The following is a 16,758-nucleotide window of genomic DNA, read 5'->3' on the forward strand; positions in this document are numbered from 1 at the left end:
GAAGCAGCCCTACACACTGAGATTGTGGGAAGAAAGGAAAAAGGGACGGCCCCTCGGGCAGAGATGCCTCAGCAGGATCCGGCCCCTCTGGCTGGTTGTTCCTCCAAACTGCAGTCAATGAAGGGGCCAGTGTGGGGGTCAGGTAATTTCTGCCCAGCTTTTCCAGGACAGCTCAGGAAAGGCCAGCATCTCCCCACCTGCTGCTCTGATGGTGACTGGTCTGTGGGCAGCAGTAACACCTCCCTGCGGGGTCTAGGGAGAAAGGCTTCCAATGCCACCTGGGGCCAAGTTGGGGCCAGACTGTCGTTCTCACATCCCCATGGCTTGAGAAATCTGCCTAGCATGGGAAATAGTAACTACGAGGTGCAGAAAATTGGGAATGGGTCCCTTTTCCTCTGTGCACTAGGCACAAAGAGGCCTTTGTTCCGCTAGAAGTAGGCCCAAGGAAAATCCCTGTAGAAGGCCTCAGTCTTCTTTAAGATGACCGCTACCCAGCTTTTAAGACAACAGGATGGACTAGCTCTAACCTCTGCCTCTCGTGAGTCCGATGGCCCTGGAGCCCATCTCTCAGGCTGGCTGCCAGTGAAGCCATGGAGGAATGGGGTAAGCAGCAATGAATGATTCCTGGGCAGGGGAAGATGGAGAATTTCCATTTACAGAAATCACACGAGGCCACCAGGGCTGAGAGCAGGGCCTCCTCCTGCCTTCCTTCTCCCCAGTCTCTTCATCGTGGATTGTGAAACCTTCTGACACGCGCCTCTTGCCCATCTCTCCTCCCCACTTTAACCTCCTCATTCTGGTATCCAAGGCATGGAGACCTAGGCCTTTCCTCAGCTTGTCCACCACTACCTCCTCATGGGGGGCCACAGGTAGGGTGCCCACGAGCGGCTGGGCCGGGCCTTCATGGTGCTCGTGAGCACAGCTCAGGCTGGCTCAGGGTGAGGACAAGGCCTGCACCACTGACTCCTCAGAGAAAAGAGATTAAACAAACCAAATAGTCATGAAAAGACACTTCTAAACTGGGAAATGTCTATGAATTATGGGCCGTCATCCTCAGAGCTGGACGACCTCCCTAGAGCAGACTGAGAAATTCCTAGGGCAGAAGATTCCCAACCCCCCACCCCAGGGCACAGTTAATCTCCCAGGCCAGCCCAACCACGGCCATCCAGAAGCTCCAAGGATGATGATCCAGGGGCGAAAAAGTCAGGACTCTACAGAGAATCCTGTTTTCTGAAGCCAGAAGCAGTTGGCCTGTCACCGTCTAGTTCCCAGCCAGCCAGGTAATATTTACCTGACAGTGAGCTTCCCCTGAGTTAAAAGTCCCCGGGTAGGGCGGGGGAGCCCCCCACAAGCCCAAGAGCACAGATCTCTTGGCTTTCCCATTTACCTTAAATGAGCTGTGCACCAAGGTCTCATCAAGGTCAATGACCATGCATTTCTTGCCGTAGTCTGGTACCTTCAGTTCTGGAAGGAGGTATTTAGCTGATGGCTAAAGAAAGAGAAACACCTAACAGTGAAATAGCCCACCAACATTTCACCCAAAGCAAGTCCACGTGTGCCCCCCTGCCACCGTTCTGGGGAGCCCCGTGGAAAGTGATGGTCATTCAGCAGGACTCAATGCCACCGAGTGTCCTCTGGCCAACAGAGCCGATGTCCGTACACAGAACAAACGGCGGCCCTTTGCTGCCTGGGGTCACCAGAGACAGACAGACAAACACCTGCAAAGGGAGTGCTCAAGGGTCTGGAGAACCTCATGAAAGCCAATCAGGAATGGCCAGGCCTCCTTTCCGTGTGCACCTGTAACAGCAAGCTCAGCCTCTCTGCGCTGCTCAAATGATCTGCTGTCTAAGCCTGCAGTTTCCAGAAGGCCCTGGCTCCATGAGCGGGGACAGTCAACCAGAGGGGCCGGAGGGAGCTTCCAGACTGTCAGGCCAGATGGCTGGGGAGGAGGACGGGGCCAGGGACACCCTGGAGACCCTGGGCACTCTGAGAGCTGTGTGACTTCACCCCAAGCCTCGGTTTCTTCATCTTAAAATGGGGGTGAAAATGCTTGTCCCATCCTTCTCCCAGGGTTGCCACAAGGCCAGAGTTTGTGTTGACCACCAATGGTTGTAGAAAGGCAAGTTATTCTTCCTATCATTATTATTAGGTTTGAGCGAAGGAAAAAGAACACTAGTTGTGGAGAGGGAAGATGTGGGCTCAAATACTGAGTCTGGTAAGAACCACTCTGGGCCAGTCAATTCATCTCTCTGGGCGTCAGTTTCCCCATCTATAAAATGAAGGGGTTGAGCAAATTCCCTAGGGTTTCTCATGACTTGCCGATGGGGAACGTTCAGTGCTGCCCTATGTTGCCCAACGTCCAATCCCATCTTAGCCCGAAGGCCTTGTTCGGTTTGCTGTTATCCCTGTTTGATTTACCAGGGAAACTATAAAGGAAGGAAATGAAAGGGCGCTGGCTGCTCCTTTAGCTCAGACTGGACCTTGGCCAGGCGGCCCAAGCAGTGACCCAGAGGGCGGCCCATTCAGGCCCAACGTCTGGAAACGCTTCCTGAGGATGACAAGGGCCCCCTCCCAAGGCGAGGTCAGGCAGAGGCTGGTCACTGGTGGGGATTCCATCCACTCTGGGGCAGGAGCAGAGACACCCTGCGGGAGGCACTCCCTGTCTGAGCCCTGCGGACCGCCCCCAGAGACCAGCATGAGGCATATTTTACAATTACTCCACAGGAATAATAATAAGATGACATGAGGTAGTTTGAGAGCAGGGGAGAGGATCTGTGGACAGATTTTTGGGGGCACGGAAGGCACTCAGCAGGCTCCCGGAGGAGGGCCTGCCTGTGGCTGTGGCGTCTCTGAAGCCTTTGACCTCACCTAAGCAATGTATGGGGTCAGGACCCATCTGAAGGCTGCCCGTGCAGGTGCCGGATTTGTTCTCACTGTGGTGAGCCCTAAGGACTTCTCAGCTCCTTGCCAGAGGCCCCTTCATGCCATGGAACCACCGTCTAAGGGGAGACAGATGCACACGAACTGTGCAGCAAAGGCTCTCGGCTCTAATTGTAGCGTGGCTGACAAAGAAGGCGGCCATGGCCCTCAGAATTCTATCAACTTTGCATTTAGAGGGAAGGGAAAAGCAGGCAAGTCAATCCCACCTCCCCTACAGCTTCATTAAGCCTCTAAATGTTTGCGCGCTTAGGGCTTTGTCTGACTGGAGGATGGCGTCTCTTTAGCCTGAAGTGATTCATTGGAATCCTCATGTACCTTACGAGTCCTCGGAACATGGGAGGACGTCATGGGAATCCTGTCGTGGCAGATTCCCAGGGCGTCAGGGGAGAGCCAGGCCAGTGCCACGCTCAGAGAGTTACCAAGAGCGGCTGCACCCCGTCAGTGTACAAGTCAGCGTTCAGATCTCCGAGGCTGCCCCCAGAAGACCGTGGACCGTGGGCTGTTGAGGCCTGGCCCAGAGGGGGACGAAGGTCCCTTGGGTCCTACAGGGGAGATGTGGGGAGGTGAGGACACCAGGAGAACCCAGTCACAGCCAGAGGGGATCTCAAGGGCCTTGGAGCCCAGCTCCCGAAGGCCAGGAAGTGAACAGACTCGCCCAAGGTCACACGGCCCATCATGCTACAGATGAGGAAACTGAGGCCAAGAAAGGTGGTGACACACCCCGTGTCACACAGCTAGTGAGCACAGGCGGCGAGGGGACTTAGATCCAGGTCATCTTCCTAACTCCAAGACCAGAGACATGCCCTTTCTGCCACGCTGTCCTAACGCTCTCAGCACTCAAGATGGCAAACGACCAACTGGGCTTTCCAAAAACTGTCCACTGAGCCGAGAGCGTGACAAGGACGATCACCTCAGTGACAACAGAGGCGGCCTGGCCTGCTGCCCGGGGAACAGAGATAGGGTGAGCCGAGTTCAATTCCTGACACATCCTGGCTGAGTGACTTAACCTCTCTGGGCTCTAAGAAAGTCTCTGAGCAGCAGAGGAACTGTGACCCGCCCCGGCAGAGGGAGCCCCCCCCGGGAGTTCCCCCCCCATGCTGGTCCCTGTCCCTGGTAAAGAGGATGATGAGGAGTTGGATGAGAGCTCCCATGTCTGTATGGAGCCTGAGGTTTGCCAAAGGACGTGACAAGGATGGACCACACCTGGGGCCGATGGGGCTGACCCCGCTGGCGGCCACTCACCCACCCTGGCCATGGCATGACAATAAGTGCACATTGCCAGGTCTCCTCATGGGCTGCTAACAGCCCTGGGAGTCTGATCTCCTCAGGGTCCTCGTCCCCACTTTACAGCAGAGGACACGACGTGCCTATGCCTGGAGCCCAGGGCCCCCTGACCTCACACTGGCCACAGCATTGGTGGATGCGGGGGAGGGGGGGTGGGCAGAGGCCGCCTGGGACAGAGCGTGGTTAAAGGGCCCCTGCAGGGCACTGGAACCTTGGGGACACACCCTCTAGGGGAGCCCGGCAGCACTGGCCTGTCTCGTGAGCGTCCCCTCCTTATTGTCGTCTCGAGGGCCGCCCTCAGAGCTAAGAGGGCACGGCCTGGACTGTACAGGCATTTCTGGACGTGGAGGCCGAGGCTGGAGCTGAAGCCAAGGTGAGGCAGGCGGCCCCTCGGGCCTGAGGCCCGGCTTTGAGTCCTGAACTGGCTGTGCTTCCTGTGCCTGTTTAAAGCAACAGTTCCATGTCACAGCTCAGCCAGTGAGCCGTCTGTCTAGGAGCGGAATCTCGGCAGGAACCCAGACTAGTGTGCCCAGAGACGGGAGGGAGATACGTACACTCGGTATGGGGATGACGTGCCTCTGGTCGCCCTGCGGAGAGAACAAACAAGATGGCGGTCACTCCAGAGGCCAGCTGGAGGGTGCGAGTAGAAAACAGAAATCAAAGCGCTAACAATCTGATAAAAACGTGACGACCTCGACATTCTCTCAGCTGATGGGGATGAATGAATAATGGCAGACGTAAAGAGAAGCTGAGTGGTAACCCACGGTGGGGGCGGGGATCTCACAGTGGTGTCACCAGGAGCCACTCACTGGCCTTTTCTCGGTGTTAGGGTGTTAGCCCCCTAACAAGGAGAGCTGAATGGAGATGGCAAGGGCTGCCTTGGGAGACAGCGAGGCCCCCGGCACTGGACAGCCATGCAGGGGGATGGATGAACAGACAGCACCGCTCAGCTCCTGCCTACCTTGGGCCGCTCAGTTTAGGGAGGGAGGATACACTGTCCTCAAGCCGGACTTTGGAAAGTGGTCCCCTTTACTCCCACCAATGTCCCTGGCCTGGTCCTCAGCAGTGCCAGCCTACCGGAGGCTCTGAGGGCCTCAGGAAGATGCTTAGAAATGCCATGCTGAGCCAGTTTAAGAGCCCACACCCACACACCCAGGCTGGTTCCCTGCCCTGGTGCCTGGCATCCCGCTGACGCCCCCTCAGGACGCAGGAGCCCTGAGCCCTGCTCCCTGCACCAATGCCAAGGGACCCTTCCCCACCTGGCTCACAGTGTGGCCTCCTCTGGTGGGCCAATCTCCTGCCAAGGGGATAAACCTTTCCACAGGCTGCTAGCCAGGGCCTTGGGGCTGCTAGGTTTGAACTTAGAAACTCGTGGAAAAGCAAAGCAATCCATAAGCGCATCACCCTGCACTCTTCACGGACTGTTCTGGGGGCGCCCGAGCCCTGAAGAGCCTTTGGATTGGCTCAGTGCATGGCGCCGGATCACGGGGAAAACAGCACCTCCTCCAATCCCCAGCAGCCCCATGCCTTGGCCCCACACGTCCAGAAGAGGCTGAGCTCAGTCCAGCTGTAGCCTTAGAAACTAACAGCAAGTTTTTCCTGCAAAAATTGCAGACGTGTACAAATTTAGAGTTGGAAGACCCCTCAGAGGCCCCTGGTACAACCTTCTCCTTTTACAGAGGAGGAGGCTGCAGCTCAGAGAGGGGTTAGCCGACCTGTCTGAGGTCCCACTGTGAGTGGGAGGTAGGGCCAGCTCCAGAACCCAGGACTCCTGGGCCCTGGAGTTCATTGTCCCACGTCATAGTGTATAATGCCCTAACACCCCGTCTGGGCCTGGGCCTGGGTACACACAAGAACTCCAAAGGCTGGGGCACCAGTGAGCGAGTTTGAGGATGTGCTGAGGATCTGGAAGGCCGGGCAGCTGCCCTTCTACAGAGCAGAGGAAGCCGAGATGCTTCTGAGGGCCGATTTGGGACTTCCTCAGCATCGTGCCCTGTGCCTCCCAAATGGCAACACCCCACGGGTGGCCGTGGCGAGAGCCATGAGCCAGGGCCTTCCAGGGCCTCTCCGTTTAAAGAAATGAGCCCCAAATGCCTTTATTCATGCAGAAGGCCCTGGGGCCATGGCTGCCCCAACTCATGACATCTCTGGCGCAGGGAGCACATGCACAATGCCTCTGCCCGCACACCACGAAGTCTGCATATCACTTAGAGACCCTGCAGGCCAGCAGGGCCCTGGCTGACAGAGCTGGCGGGCAAGCGGAGGCAGCTCTGGCCCCTGGAGTACGTCAGACCACGGGAGCCTGTTGGTTCCAGGGGGCAGGGTCCCAAGCCCCCAGCTTCCATTTGGGGGCTGCGCTCCATTCTCCCTTCCCAGCTGAGGTCTCTTATTAACAGACTCAGGGTGTATTTAAACAGCCACAAAGGCGTTCACTGGCCTCCCTCCTCTCACACCACCCCCTCTGAAAAGGGCTTTTGTTTCCTCTTTCCTGAAAAAAATGCTCTAGGTAGGCTGGCTGTGCAGTGCAGGAAGAGGGGAAGGCCAGGGTTTGAGCCCTATCTCTGTCACGCCCTGATCTGGTGACCACAGGTCACACCTCAAGGTGCTCCTTAAGAAGGATGCTGCTGAGCATGTGCAGATCACCACTGGGGGAGGGAGTTTCCCACGTGAATAAAATCACAAATTGCAAAGAAAAAAGGAAAAGGGAGCACTCTCTTATACTCTGTCCATTTACAATCAGATCAAGGCACAGCTTCACAAGCCTCGGGCAGAACAGTGCCCCATTGGGACTTAGACTGAGAATTCCTTGGATTTGATTTCCAGCGGGAGGGCTGCCTCTAGCACCGATTAAGCCTTCAAGGTCTGGGTTGGCATGGTCACCAGCACTGGCTCTTCAGATCATTCCGCTCCCCTAGGGAGCCTGGGCGGGTAGGGGGTGGCTGAAGCACAGGGTCAGGCTCCGGCCCTGCTCACTCACATTTAGGGAACCACCATTTCATCGAGTTGCAGCTTCTGAGCCGATAAACCAGGATGAGCATCAGAGGGCTGGGTCCTTCTGCCTTGGGATGCTCGACGGGGCAGAACCCAGCAATGCGCTAGTGCGTGGCATCCAAGCTGATCCCTCACTGATCCCAATGGCCATTCTGATGGATGGATGGATGGATGCTGTGACTCACTAGGACCTGACTTGGGCTGGCAAGTACAGCCCTTGCTATGGCTGTGCCTCAGCCCAAGCCCCAGCAACAGGGCCCCAGAAACTGGATCACACAGCCTCTGAGCGGGACCACCCCCAAGGCCATTAAAGGCCTTGTCACTGAATGTTGGAATCTGTGTGCCAGGCAGCACCTTGGGAATCATTCCCATTTTATAGATGAGGTCACTGAGATTCCCAGAGGCCAGGTTTTTGCCACTTTCCATATCCTCTGTGCTCAGCACAGTGCCTGACATGCGATCAGTGCTTAATAAATGCTGGGTGACTAACTGATTCAAGGGACCTGTCTGAGGGTACACAGGGAGTAAAATGGTGGACCAAGGTTCCTTCCTACGCTAGCCCCTGGCCCCCCTAGTCCTAGAGGACGCTGACCAGAGCTGTTGCTGCAAATGGAGCAAGGCCAGTGCCCTGGCCAAGGCCCACCGATTACAAGAGCCCAGGCAGCTGACGGCTCCTGGGAGCGGCCAGGTCCAGTCACTCTGGGTCAGTGCTTGCTGAATGACTTCAAACGTCACAAGGCTACAGCCAGGCTTCCTGAGGAGCTGAGGTTCCCGCCCCCCCCCCCCACCAGAGCTCTCCACGGCAGCGTGGCCATCCTCGGCCCGAGCCTGACCACGTCCTAGCCAGCTGCCCAGGGTCTGACCATTACGAAGTACACGTTCCTCCACTTGGCATCCAAAGCTCTTCAAGCCCTGATTCCAAACTTCTTTGTACTAATTCCCCTTCACCATCCTACCCTCCGGCTCCACAATCCTCCTCCGGCTGCCCTGCTGCAGTCCGGAACAGGGGTTCTCTGAGTCCTCGGCTTCCAGGCAGGCTCCGGGACGTGCCTCCGGGATGCTTCTCTGGCCCTCCTACCTATGTGGGTTTATCCGTACTTTTTATTTTGAAGGAGAACAAGATAAGGAGGCCCAAAGAAGGCCCTTCCCTCTATCTATGAAGCAGATGGAAAAGATTCTTTACAGAACAAAACCTCCATTCTGCGCCCTCAACAAATCAAAAGATCGCTGCCCATCCTGTGTGCCTGGCATCCTCATGGCTCCTCAGGCCCAGTATGCCCTCCCTGCACCCGCCGGGTGTTCTCCTCCTCTCCTGGCTTTGGCCTTCCACAGTCTCTCTCATTGCTCTGGCCACTCTGGTCTTCCAAAGCTCATTCTCTCTATGGCGTTGCTATCGTTGTATAAAGGGATTCTGCTCACTCCCCTCTGAGTCACTTGGCTCTACTCGGGATTTTCAGAAATCCTCTCTTTCGGCCATTTGTGACGGCACAGTAAGCCTCCGTCCCACTCACACGCACCAGGATGAGCCGCTCTCCAGGAGTCTGAGGGCCAGATTCTAGGTTTTTTTTCTCCCCCTCCTTCTAACAGTCCCCCAGGATCAGAGTGATGATTTTGCTCATGAGTATTCCTGGCTTGTGTTCTCCTCCCTCTTAACACACCTTCCTTCTGACCCCCCACCCCGTCCCCCTTACCCTGTAACAGGTTCATCTGTTGCCCTTCAGACCCCTTCTTCCTCAAGCACCTCAATTAGAAGAAAGGATGAGCTTCACCTTTGCCCACTTTTCTGCACAGGTCTATCTCTTTTCCCTCCCCTCACTTTCCCCTCTGAAAACACACAGAACAGAACTCGCCCTCCCCCACCCCCTTGTTTTTCTTATCTAACTTCCTCAATATCTTTTCAAAGGTTTTAGAGGACACTGGTTCTCCTCCGTTAGAATGTTAGCACATCATCAGAGGGCCCTTGGAAATGCTCAGTTAGATTTGCTCTTCTAGGTTTCTCTTGACTCTTGCCTTTGTATTTCACAACTTTTCTTGGCTAGTCTTTTCATCAGAAATACTTGGAGCCCTCTGCTCTATCCAAGGTGCAGGCCAGGTGGCTCGTCATGTAGCAACACCAGCTGACGCCTGGCCCGGCCCAGTGGGCCCCCAGGACACGGGTGACTCGTGAATCCTCCGACTGGCCATCCTGGCACATCTTTCCAATGCTTGCCTGCTGCCCCGCTGACTCTTGGCCAGCTGCCGCCTCTCTTTCTTGCTCTGTGATGAGCTCAGCTTCTTTTCTGGCCACCTGCACCCTTGGGGTAGCAGGCCCTTTCTGCCTCTTCTTCCCCACACGTCACACACGGGGATTGGAGGCAGTCTGCTTACACTTCCCATGGGCCTCTCCTGTTCTGTGCGGTCTTTATCATTTGGACTTTCCCCAGACTGTGATGCTCGATGATTCGCAGCCACATGGCCGTCCTACCAGGAGAATACCAGCGCTAAGACTTGGGGAAAGTGGCAGTTTGCAGTCCAGGAGAGTGTGTACAATTTCCCAAGCGCAATGGAGTTAGATCCTGCTTAGTTCTTGGGCCCAGGTCATTCAAACAGCCACAGCGATGGAAGAGGAGGCGTACCCAGCACACGCACAGCACACATCTTTCATCCATGTTGTTTTTCCATCATGGATGGTTTAGAACAATCTGTTTCCAATTGCTGGAAACGTCAGTGAAGAGGTGTCATGGCATGCTGAGCTCTGTGCAGCTCATTAGTACACTGATAGCTATGATTAAGGGCGTCTGGAGAACGCTCACCCGTTGGGAAGGCTTCCTTGTCTTTAGACTTCAGCAAAGACAGAATTATGACTGAGGGAAGGGAGTTTTTTAAACCTCTTGGTGGGATTCCACTAACATGAGTCTACATCAGTGCTCGTCTCCCTAAACCTCTCCTTGTCAGCATCAATTCCCTCCCTCCTGGTGAATAAATCCCTCGATCTGTGGAGAGCCAGGGAAGCCTCCCTCTGAAGACTCAGCTGCCCCCACAATCACAGCGCGGGCACCGGAAAGGAAAGCACTGGCACCCTCGGGATGATTCTCATCTGCAGCTGCTCCCCTCTGGCTGCCGAGGGCTCGGGGTGCCACGCTCTCGATCTGACCTGACGGCAGGTAGTGGCTTCCTTCTGGAAAACCTCCCGGGTCAGAAGGAAGGCAGTGGGGGAGCCGGCACTGACAAGCAGCCCCACCTCAAATAAAGGCCTGGAACTAGAATCACTTAGGAGAAGACAGCCATCCCTCAAACCCTCCCTCATTCAGTCTGCTCGGGGATCTCCCCAGAGGTCTTAGCTGAGCAGAGACCCACGCACATGAGTGCCAACGAAGGCCACAAAACAAGTGATGGGGCCCAGCCTGCCATTTCGGTGGGGAGGTGACGTCCCACTTCCTGTGGGGACCAGCTTCTGCAGGTGATCTTGCCAACTCCACAATCCTCTGAGTTTCCAAGAAACCAGAGGAATGGAAAATTACTGCAAATGATCCAATTCTAAGGTAAGGAAGAAGCAGCAGCTGCAGCAGTAAAACAAGCCACTCCTGCCTACACTCTCTCCTCAGCCAAGAAGACGGCTCGCACGGCTGGCCGCCTGCAGTCGATTCCGAATTCGGGAATCCACCGAGCCCCCGGGGCCCGGGGCCAGGCCTCGCTCCAGGCGAGAGGCATCTCGGCCTCTGAGCTCCCGTGAGGAGAGGAGACGGAGAGGACTGACCTTCTGAAGCCCCCCGTTCTCCTCCACCGCCGGGGGCGGCGCGCCCGTGCTGCGGATGGCCGTGGGGTCCGCATCGTAGCCGCGAAAGCAGCAGAACAACGAGCTGAAGATGCTCCGGCTCCTCTGCTTCTTCAGGCTGAAGCTGCTCTGGGACGCTGCAGGAGGAGAGAGAGCACAGAGCCCTGAGAAAGGGAGCTGTGACAGAGGAGGGCGGTGGGGACCCCCTCGGGCTATCAATGTAGGAGTCCATTTGGGATACCCCCATCCCGCCTCCACCAGTCCCCAAACTGAACACTCCCTTGGAACAAAGAAAAACCAGTTAAACCAAAACCAATCGGTATGGCAGCATTCGCGTTGGGCAATGCATGACCTATTCTGCCCCCACCATCCACCACCCCTCTGCTGGGAAGACAGAAGTTATCCCCTTGTCTGTTTCCAGGGACCAGAATTATTAGAAAATTCAGCATTTAGTATAGACCAAGTACGGGGCTGAGTGTTGGGAATAGAAAGGCCAAAAACAAAGGCCCTGCCCTCAAGAAGCTCCCGTTCTAATGGAGGACAAAACCTACATCTGAACGGGCACAACGTCAGGGGAAGGCCCAAGCAGGAGGGCCAACCGCAAATGCGCTCCCTCCTGAGAAAGCGGGGCTTGGGCCAAGCCTTGAATAAGGCCAGGGACGCAGAGAGGCAGCCCCAAGGAGGGAGACCGAAAAGGCAGGTGTAAACAAGGAACGATAACAGATCGGTCAGACTGGTGATCCCTGCAGAGTCCTCAGAACGTCTCTTTTTTTGTTTTGTTTTGTGAGGCAATTGGGGGTAAGTTACTTGCCCAGGGTCACACAGCTAGTGAGTGTTATGTGTATGAGGCCAGATTTGAACTCAGGTCCTCCTGACTCCAGGGCCCGTGCTCTATCCACTTGTTTTTAGCGATTTATCAGTTGGATTCATCACTATTGTGCAAGGGAATATAGCTCAGAAAGCAGAGAAAACACTGAACCCCTCAATACCCAGCTGCCCCTCTCAGAACATTTCTAATGCATCAAGTAAAATACAATGGGTAGCAAAGCCAACAATTCTACAGGAATACACTTAGAAAAACATTCTGAAAAGGCCACCAAGCTCCCAGAGCCCAGGTGAGTGAGTGAGGTCTACGCCTTGCATACCAAGAATACCACACCTGGCCCAATGTGTGAAGGAGACTGCAAAGGGTGGAAGGGGTCAGGCCAGGAGGGGATTCAAATGCCCAAGGGAAACGCTGCTCTTGGATCCTGGAGGGACAGAGCTACAGGGGTGAGCTGAGCAGGGGAGGGAGTGGCCAGGGTCAAACATCCACGGGAAGACAGACTTGTGTGGGAAGGCTGAGGACAGACAAGAAAGCTTGGAAGAGACGCTATGGGGAGTGGGGTACGGCATTGGGCAGCACTAGAATTGCCTTGCTGTGGTGAGGGTCCAGGTGCAATGAGATGGCCTAAGTCTGCTGATCCGGCCAACAGCAAGCCGAAGGATAGTGTAGAATGGAGCCCATTCGCAAGGGGCTCAAGCCTGGGAGCGTCAGAGCCCAATAATTCTAATTCCAGGGTCTGCCTGGGCTCCCCAGACACTGTGCCTCACCCTTGTCCTCTAATCAGAGATCCTTTTGGTCCACCAAAGTGAATCAAATATGGCGCTCCTTGTGGAGCATTTCTAAATGAAGAGCACCGTGAGACTGGATGTTCACCGCTAAAACTACCAGACAAAACAAGCAAAGAGAAGAAGCCGCCCCACAAAGGTTCTCATCTCCCGCAGCCTGACTTGGGTGTGCGTGTGCATCTGGAAAACAGGACACTCCAGGGCCACTCAGGAGCCAGAGGCTGAATCAGGAGCACTCAGCACTCCTGCTTTCTCTCAACCTGACGTTACGAAGTGCGTGTCACCAAATAAAATCGAGACTCCGTGACTGGGCTTACACCCCGAGGAAGTCAGTGACAAGAAGAAAGTCCTCACATTTGGAGCAGCGCTTTTTGTGACAGCCAAGTAGTGGACACAGAGGAGAGGCCCATCAAACACTGTTTGATCATCTCAGTCGTTCGCAACTCTCCGCGACCACTTTTGGGGTTTTCCTGGCAAAGATACTGGAGTGATTTGCCGTTTCCTTCTCCAGTTCATTTTACAGATGAAGGAACGGAGTCAAAAACAGGGGTAAGTGACTTGTCCAGGGTCACACAGTAAGTGTCTAAGGCCAGATTTGAACTCAGAAATAGAAGTCTTCCTGACTTTAGGCCTGGCTCTCTGTGCACTATGGCACCCCCCAGCTGCTCTTTAAAATATTCTTTGTCATATTGGATGGCTCTCTGTGGGATACTATGATGATGTAAGAAACAGAAAATATCAATAAAAACTTTTTTTCAAAAATCATTGTAGACAATAATTACCAACAGGCATTGATTAAGCACCTACTGTATGCCAAGCACTGAGGATACCAAGACAAACAAGAGATGCCTTGCCCTCAAGGAGCTTACAATCTAAAGATGAGACAATAAAGACGTGCAAGGAGATGATACAAATATAGACCGACACACAGAATTAAAAAGGCACCTTCATATGACACATCCTTTTCTAAATTTAAAAATGATAAGCTGAGCTATCATCAACAAACGTCCATCATCCCAATAAAAGCCATTTAGGAGCCACTAGCCCCCATGCCCGTGGAGACCAAGCACAGACTCTGCCGTCTGCTTCTGTTTCCTTTGGGGCATCCCGAGACGTCGCTTTCATTATGACCACTCACACAGCTGTCGTCCACACGCATCCTGCCATTCTGAATCGCCATCGTTTGTCAGCGTCTTTCCCACAATTCACTGAATTCTCCCCATTCGCCAGCCCAGCCGACAGTATGCCCTTATCATCATCCCCGGTTTTCCATCATTCCCCATTTGCTGGATACATAGGCTGTTTCCAGGCCTTTTCTAGGAACACATCTGTCCCAGGGCCCACGGATGTCACATGTGAAGGCTACTATGAACGAGAAGGGTTGGGGATCCTTTGGCCCTGGAGGGTAGCAGTGAAGCATATTAATGATTAGGAAAATTGAGGAGTGGGGTGTGTGTGGGGGGGTGTGCGTACAAGTACCCAGGCAAGTGGAATGTGAGCAGGCATTACGTACCTGAAAAGCCAGCCTGGGGCACAGACCAGGTGTCTCAGGGCACCGAGATTCAAAAGGCTTCAAGAGCCAAAGAGGAAAAGCACCCTCAAAGTTCTGGGCCACCCATCCCCCCACTGGGTGGGCGCGCCGGGAGCCTTGGAGGTGGCAACCCCACATTCTCACTGTCCCACCTTGAAAAATCCAAAATGCCGCGAAAGTCACCAATGCCCAACACAAGTTCAGTGTCTGGGAGGTTCAATAGAAGGGGTGTGCTTTGTCTCAAAGGATCATCTTTTCCAGGGCAGGCTTGTTCCAAGTTTCTCAGGAGACCACGTGGATGTGTGTGTACCCACCACACACATATGTCTCATGTATCTACATAGTTATACACATAAGGATACATGTAACATACAGATACATATGTATACTATATCTACACATAATACATATAATTATACACATAGAGAACTAGAGATCAAAATATCTATGCACATGTAATAATACACATACTTGTGTCCTACACAGCTCCACCTCGATACATATAAAACACACACCTACAAACACTGTGTACACACATGTAACACAAACACGTGTGTCCTAGAGATAGAAACATCTATACACATAACACACACACGCTTGGGTACTACATGTCTATGCACATATGCAGACACACAAATATATGTACTCTGCCTACCTAGCCTTGCCCACCTTAGGGAGTCCTATCACTAAATGCTGCTGCTGCTATTGCCATCATCGCTCCCGTCACCACCTTTGGGGCCCAAGGCACGGGCCGCCAAGCGATCAATAGCGCCATTTCTGGACGTGGCTGGAATCTGGAGGGCACGTGCCCATCCCCACAAACTGCCCTCGTGTGATCTGGACCAGACACCAGAGTTGGCAAAGCCTGCCGTTTGGTCTCTGGCTCTGCTCCTGGGAGGGTTCCGCACATTCTGGGGGCTCAGCAAAACATGGGGTCAAGCATGACACGGGACACGTCACCTATACAAGTTCACAGTACTAAGAAAAGTCACAAAATCTGAATGCAGGAGAGAACGCCCAGGGCTTCGAAGCTTAGCGCCCCCAACTTTTCCTTCCCCCATGCAAATGAGCCCCAAAATTAGCTCTAAGGACAAAACAGCCCCAGCCACCGTCTTCTCAAGATCCACATCCCCAGACACTCCCTGACGAGCACCAGGGCAGAAGCTTGGCGGGGCTCAGGTAAGCCTCTCTGCCCAGCCCTGCTCCAGGGTGTCTCCTGGGAGAGCCCCTTCCCAAATGCAGGCGGCCTGCCTGGCACAGTGAGGGAAGAAGAGGTTCCCAAGACCGCCGGAGGCCGCCTGGAGGAGTGGCAGTTGCTACATTACCTGCCGCAAAGCCAGGAAAACCTGGGTTCGAACCCTGCCCCTGACACTTACCAGTCATGTGACTGGACAAGTCACTCACTCTGGTGAGCCTCAATTTGCCCGTCTGTAAAACAGGAACAGTAATTCCCTGTTGTGCCTAGACCGCACGGGCTTCGTGGGAGCCTCTACGCAAGCCTCCCCCTGCGGCACACGTGCAACTCTTTATCCTTCCCATCATGCTCTGCCAGACTGGGCAGGGGCCAATGCTTCCAAAGGGTTCGAGTTCCCAAGTGAACACTGAGCATTTCCAAGCCGCAATGCCGCCATTCTCCCACAGCCCAGATTCTTCCCTGGCACCCTTTTTGCTCTATTGGTTTAAACACTGCCACCAGAAATCAAATGCATTTCTTCCCAGGCCAGATTAAAGTCCCCAAAGAGCTGGCAATCCCAGCGTGAAGCTACCATCCCAGAACTCCCGAGAGGGTCTGAAAAGGAGAAATGGATGGACAGAAGGCTGTTCTCACTTTCTAAACCGGGAGGAAGCGTTCCCTCCTTGTGCCTTAAGATCGGACGAAGCTTTGGCAAAACTCAAGTCCTGTTCTGTCTCAAGGGTCCTGGAGTGGACCACCCAAGGCTGTTGGGCAGGTTGGCACCTTCTCTGTAACGCAGATATCTTAGAGAAAGGCCCCAGTTATGGAGAAGTCAGGAGACCTGTCCAGGGTCACACAGCCAGGTCCACTGCCTCTGAGGTTGCCTCTCAGAGTGTCCAAGAACATTGGCATTAGCCACTTTCACTTTGTTTACACGTGTGGGCTGGGGGCTGTAGACGGTGATGGAGCAAAGTTCCACGACCACCCACGTCTCTGCCACTTCTTTGCAGCTCTGGGTGCCGAGCACAGGCCACCCAACACTGCAATGAGTCAAAGAAAGGTACCAAAGGCATCGTTTCTTCACTGGAAGAAGACTCTGGTTAGCTGCTCCAGAGTTCCTGCCAGGGCTGTGGTTTGGAATGGGTCTGAAACAGGAAATTCTGTGCAGTCCACACATACATCACATTCTTCCCCCCCTCCCCCCAAAGGAGTGGCCAAACAAATAAACCTTTCTTCTCTTTAAGAAAAAAAAAAAGAGGCAGACAGCACAAAGTTCACCAGCACATGGGGACTCTGGAAATCCAAACATCCTCTCCAATTGAGGAAAATAAGCCCGGATTGAGAAGAGCCAGACACCTTTTCAGAAAGCTGGTCCCAGCCCCCGCTCTGTGGGCACCAGGTGCCCCTTCCTGGAGAACTCTGCTACCCACAGGCTAGAACTAGAAGGGAAGGAGCCTGCTTCCCCTTTCTGGA

At 54.3% G+C, this 16,758-nt stretch overlaps 1 protein-coding gene across 2 annotated transcripts in view; it reads right to left on the minus strand.

Moving 5' to 3' along the window:
- CTDSPL (CTD small phosphatase like) overlaps positions 1 to 16,758 on the minus strand; it is a 71,597-nt gene that overhangs the window by 19,304 nt on the left and 35,535 nt on the right. Inside the window, exons 2-5 of one of the 2 annotated variants that reach the window (XM_027835771.1) lie at positions 10,952 to 11,106; positions 4,779 to 4,811; positions 4,476 to 4,664; positions 1,388 to 1,489 (exon numbers count right to left, since the gene is read on the minus strand). In XM_027835771.1, coding sequence (XP_027691572.1) covers positions 1,388 to 1,489; positions 4,476 to 4,664; positions 4,779 to 4,811; positions 10,952 to 11,106 — 479 coding nt within the window. The remainder of the gene's footprint in view (positions 1 to 1,387; positions 1,490 to 4,475; positions 4,665 to 4,778; positions 4,812 to 10,951; positions 11,107 to 16,758) is intronic. The other variant, XM_027835770.1, reaches the window with a different exon arrangement.

Source organism: Vombatus ursinus, unplaced genomic scaffold, assembly GCF_900497805.2.
Source record: "Vombatus ursinus unplaced genomic scaffold, bare-nosed wombat genome assembly UNPS02014817.1, whole genome shotgun sequence".
NCBI lineage: Eukaryota > Metazoa > Chordata > Mammalia > Diprotodontia > Vombatidae > Vombatus > Vombatus ursinus.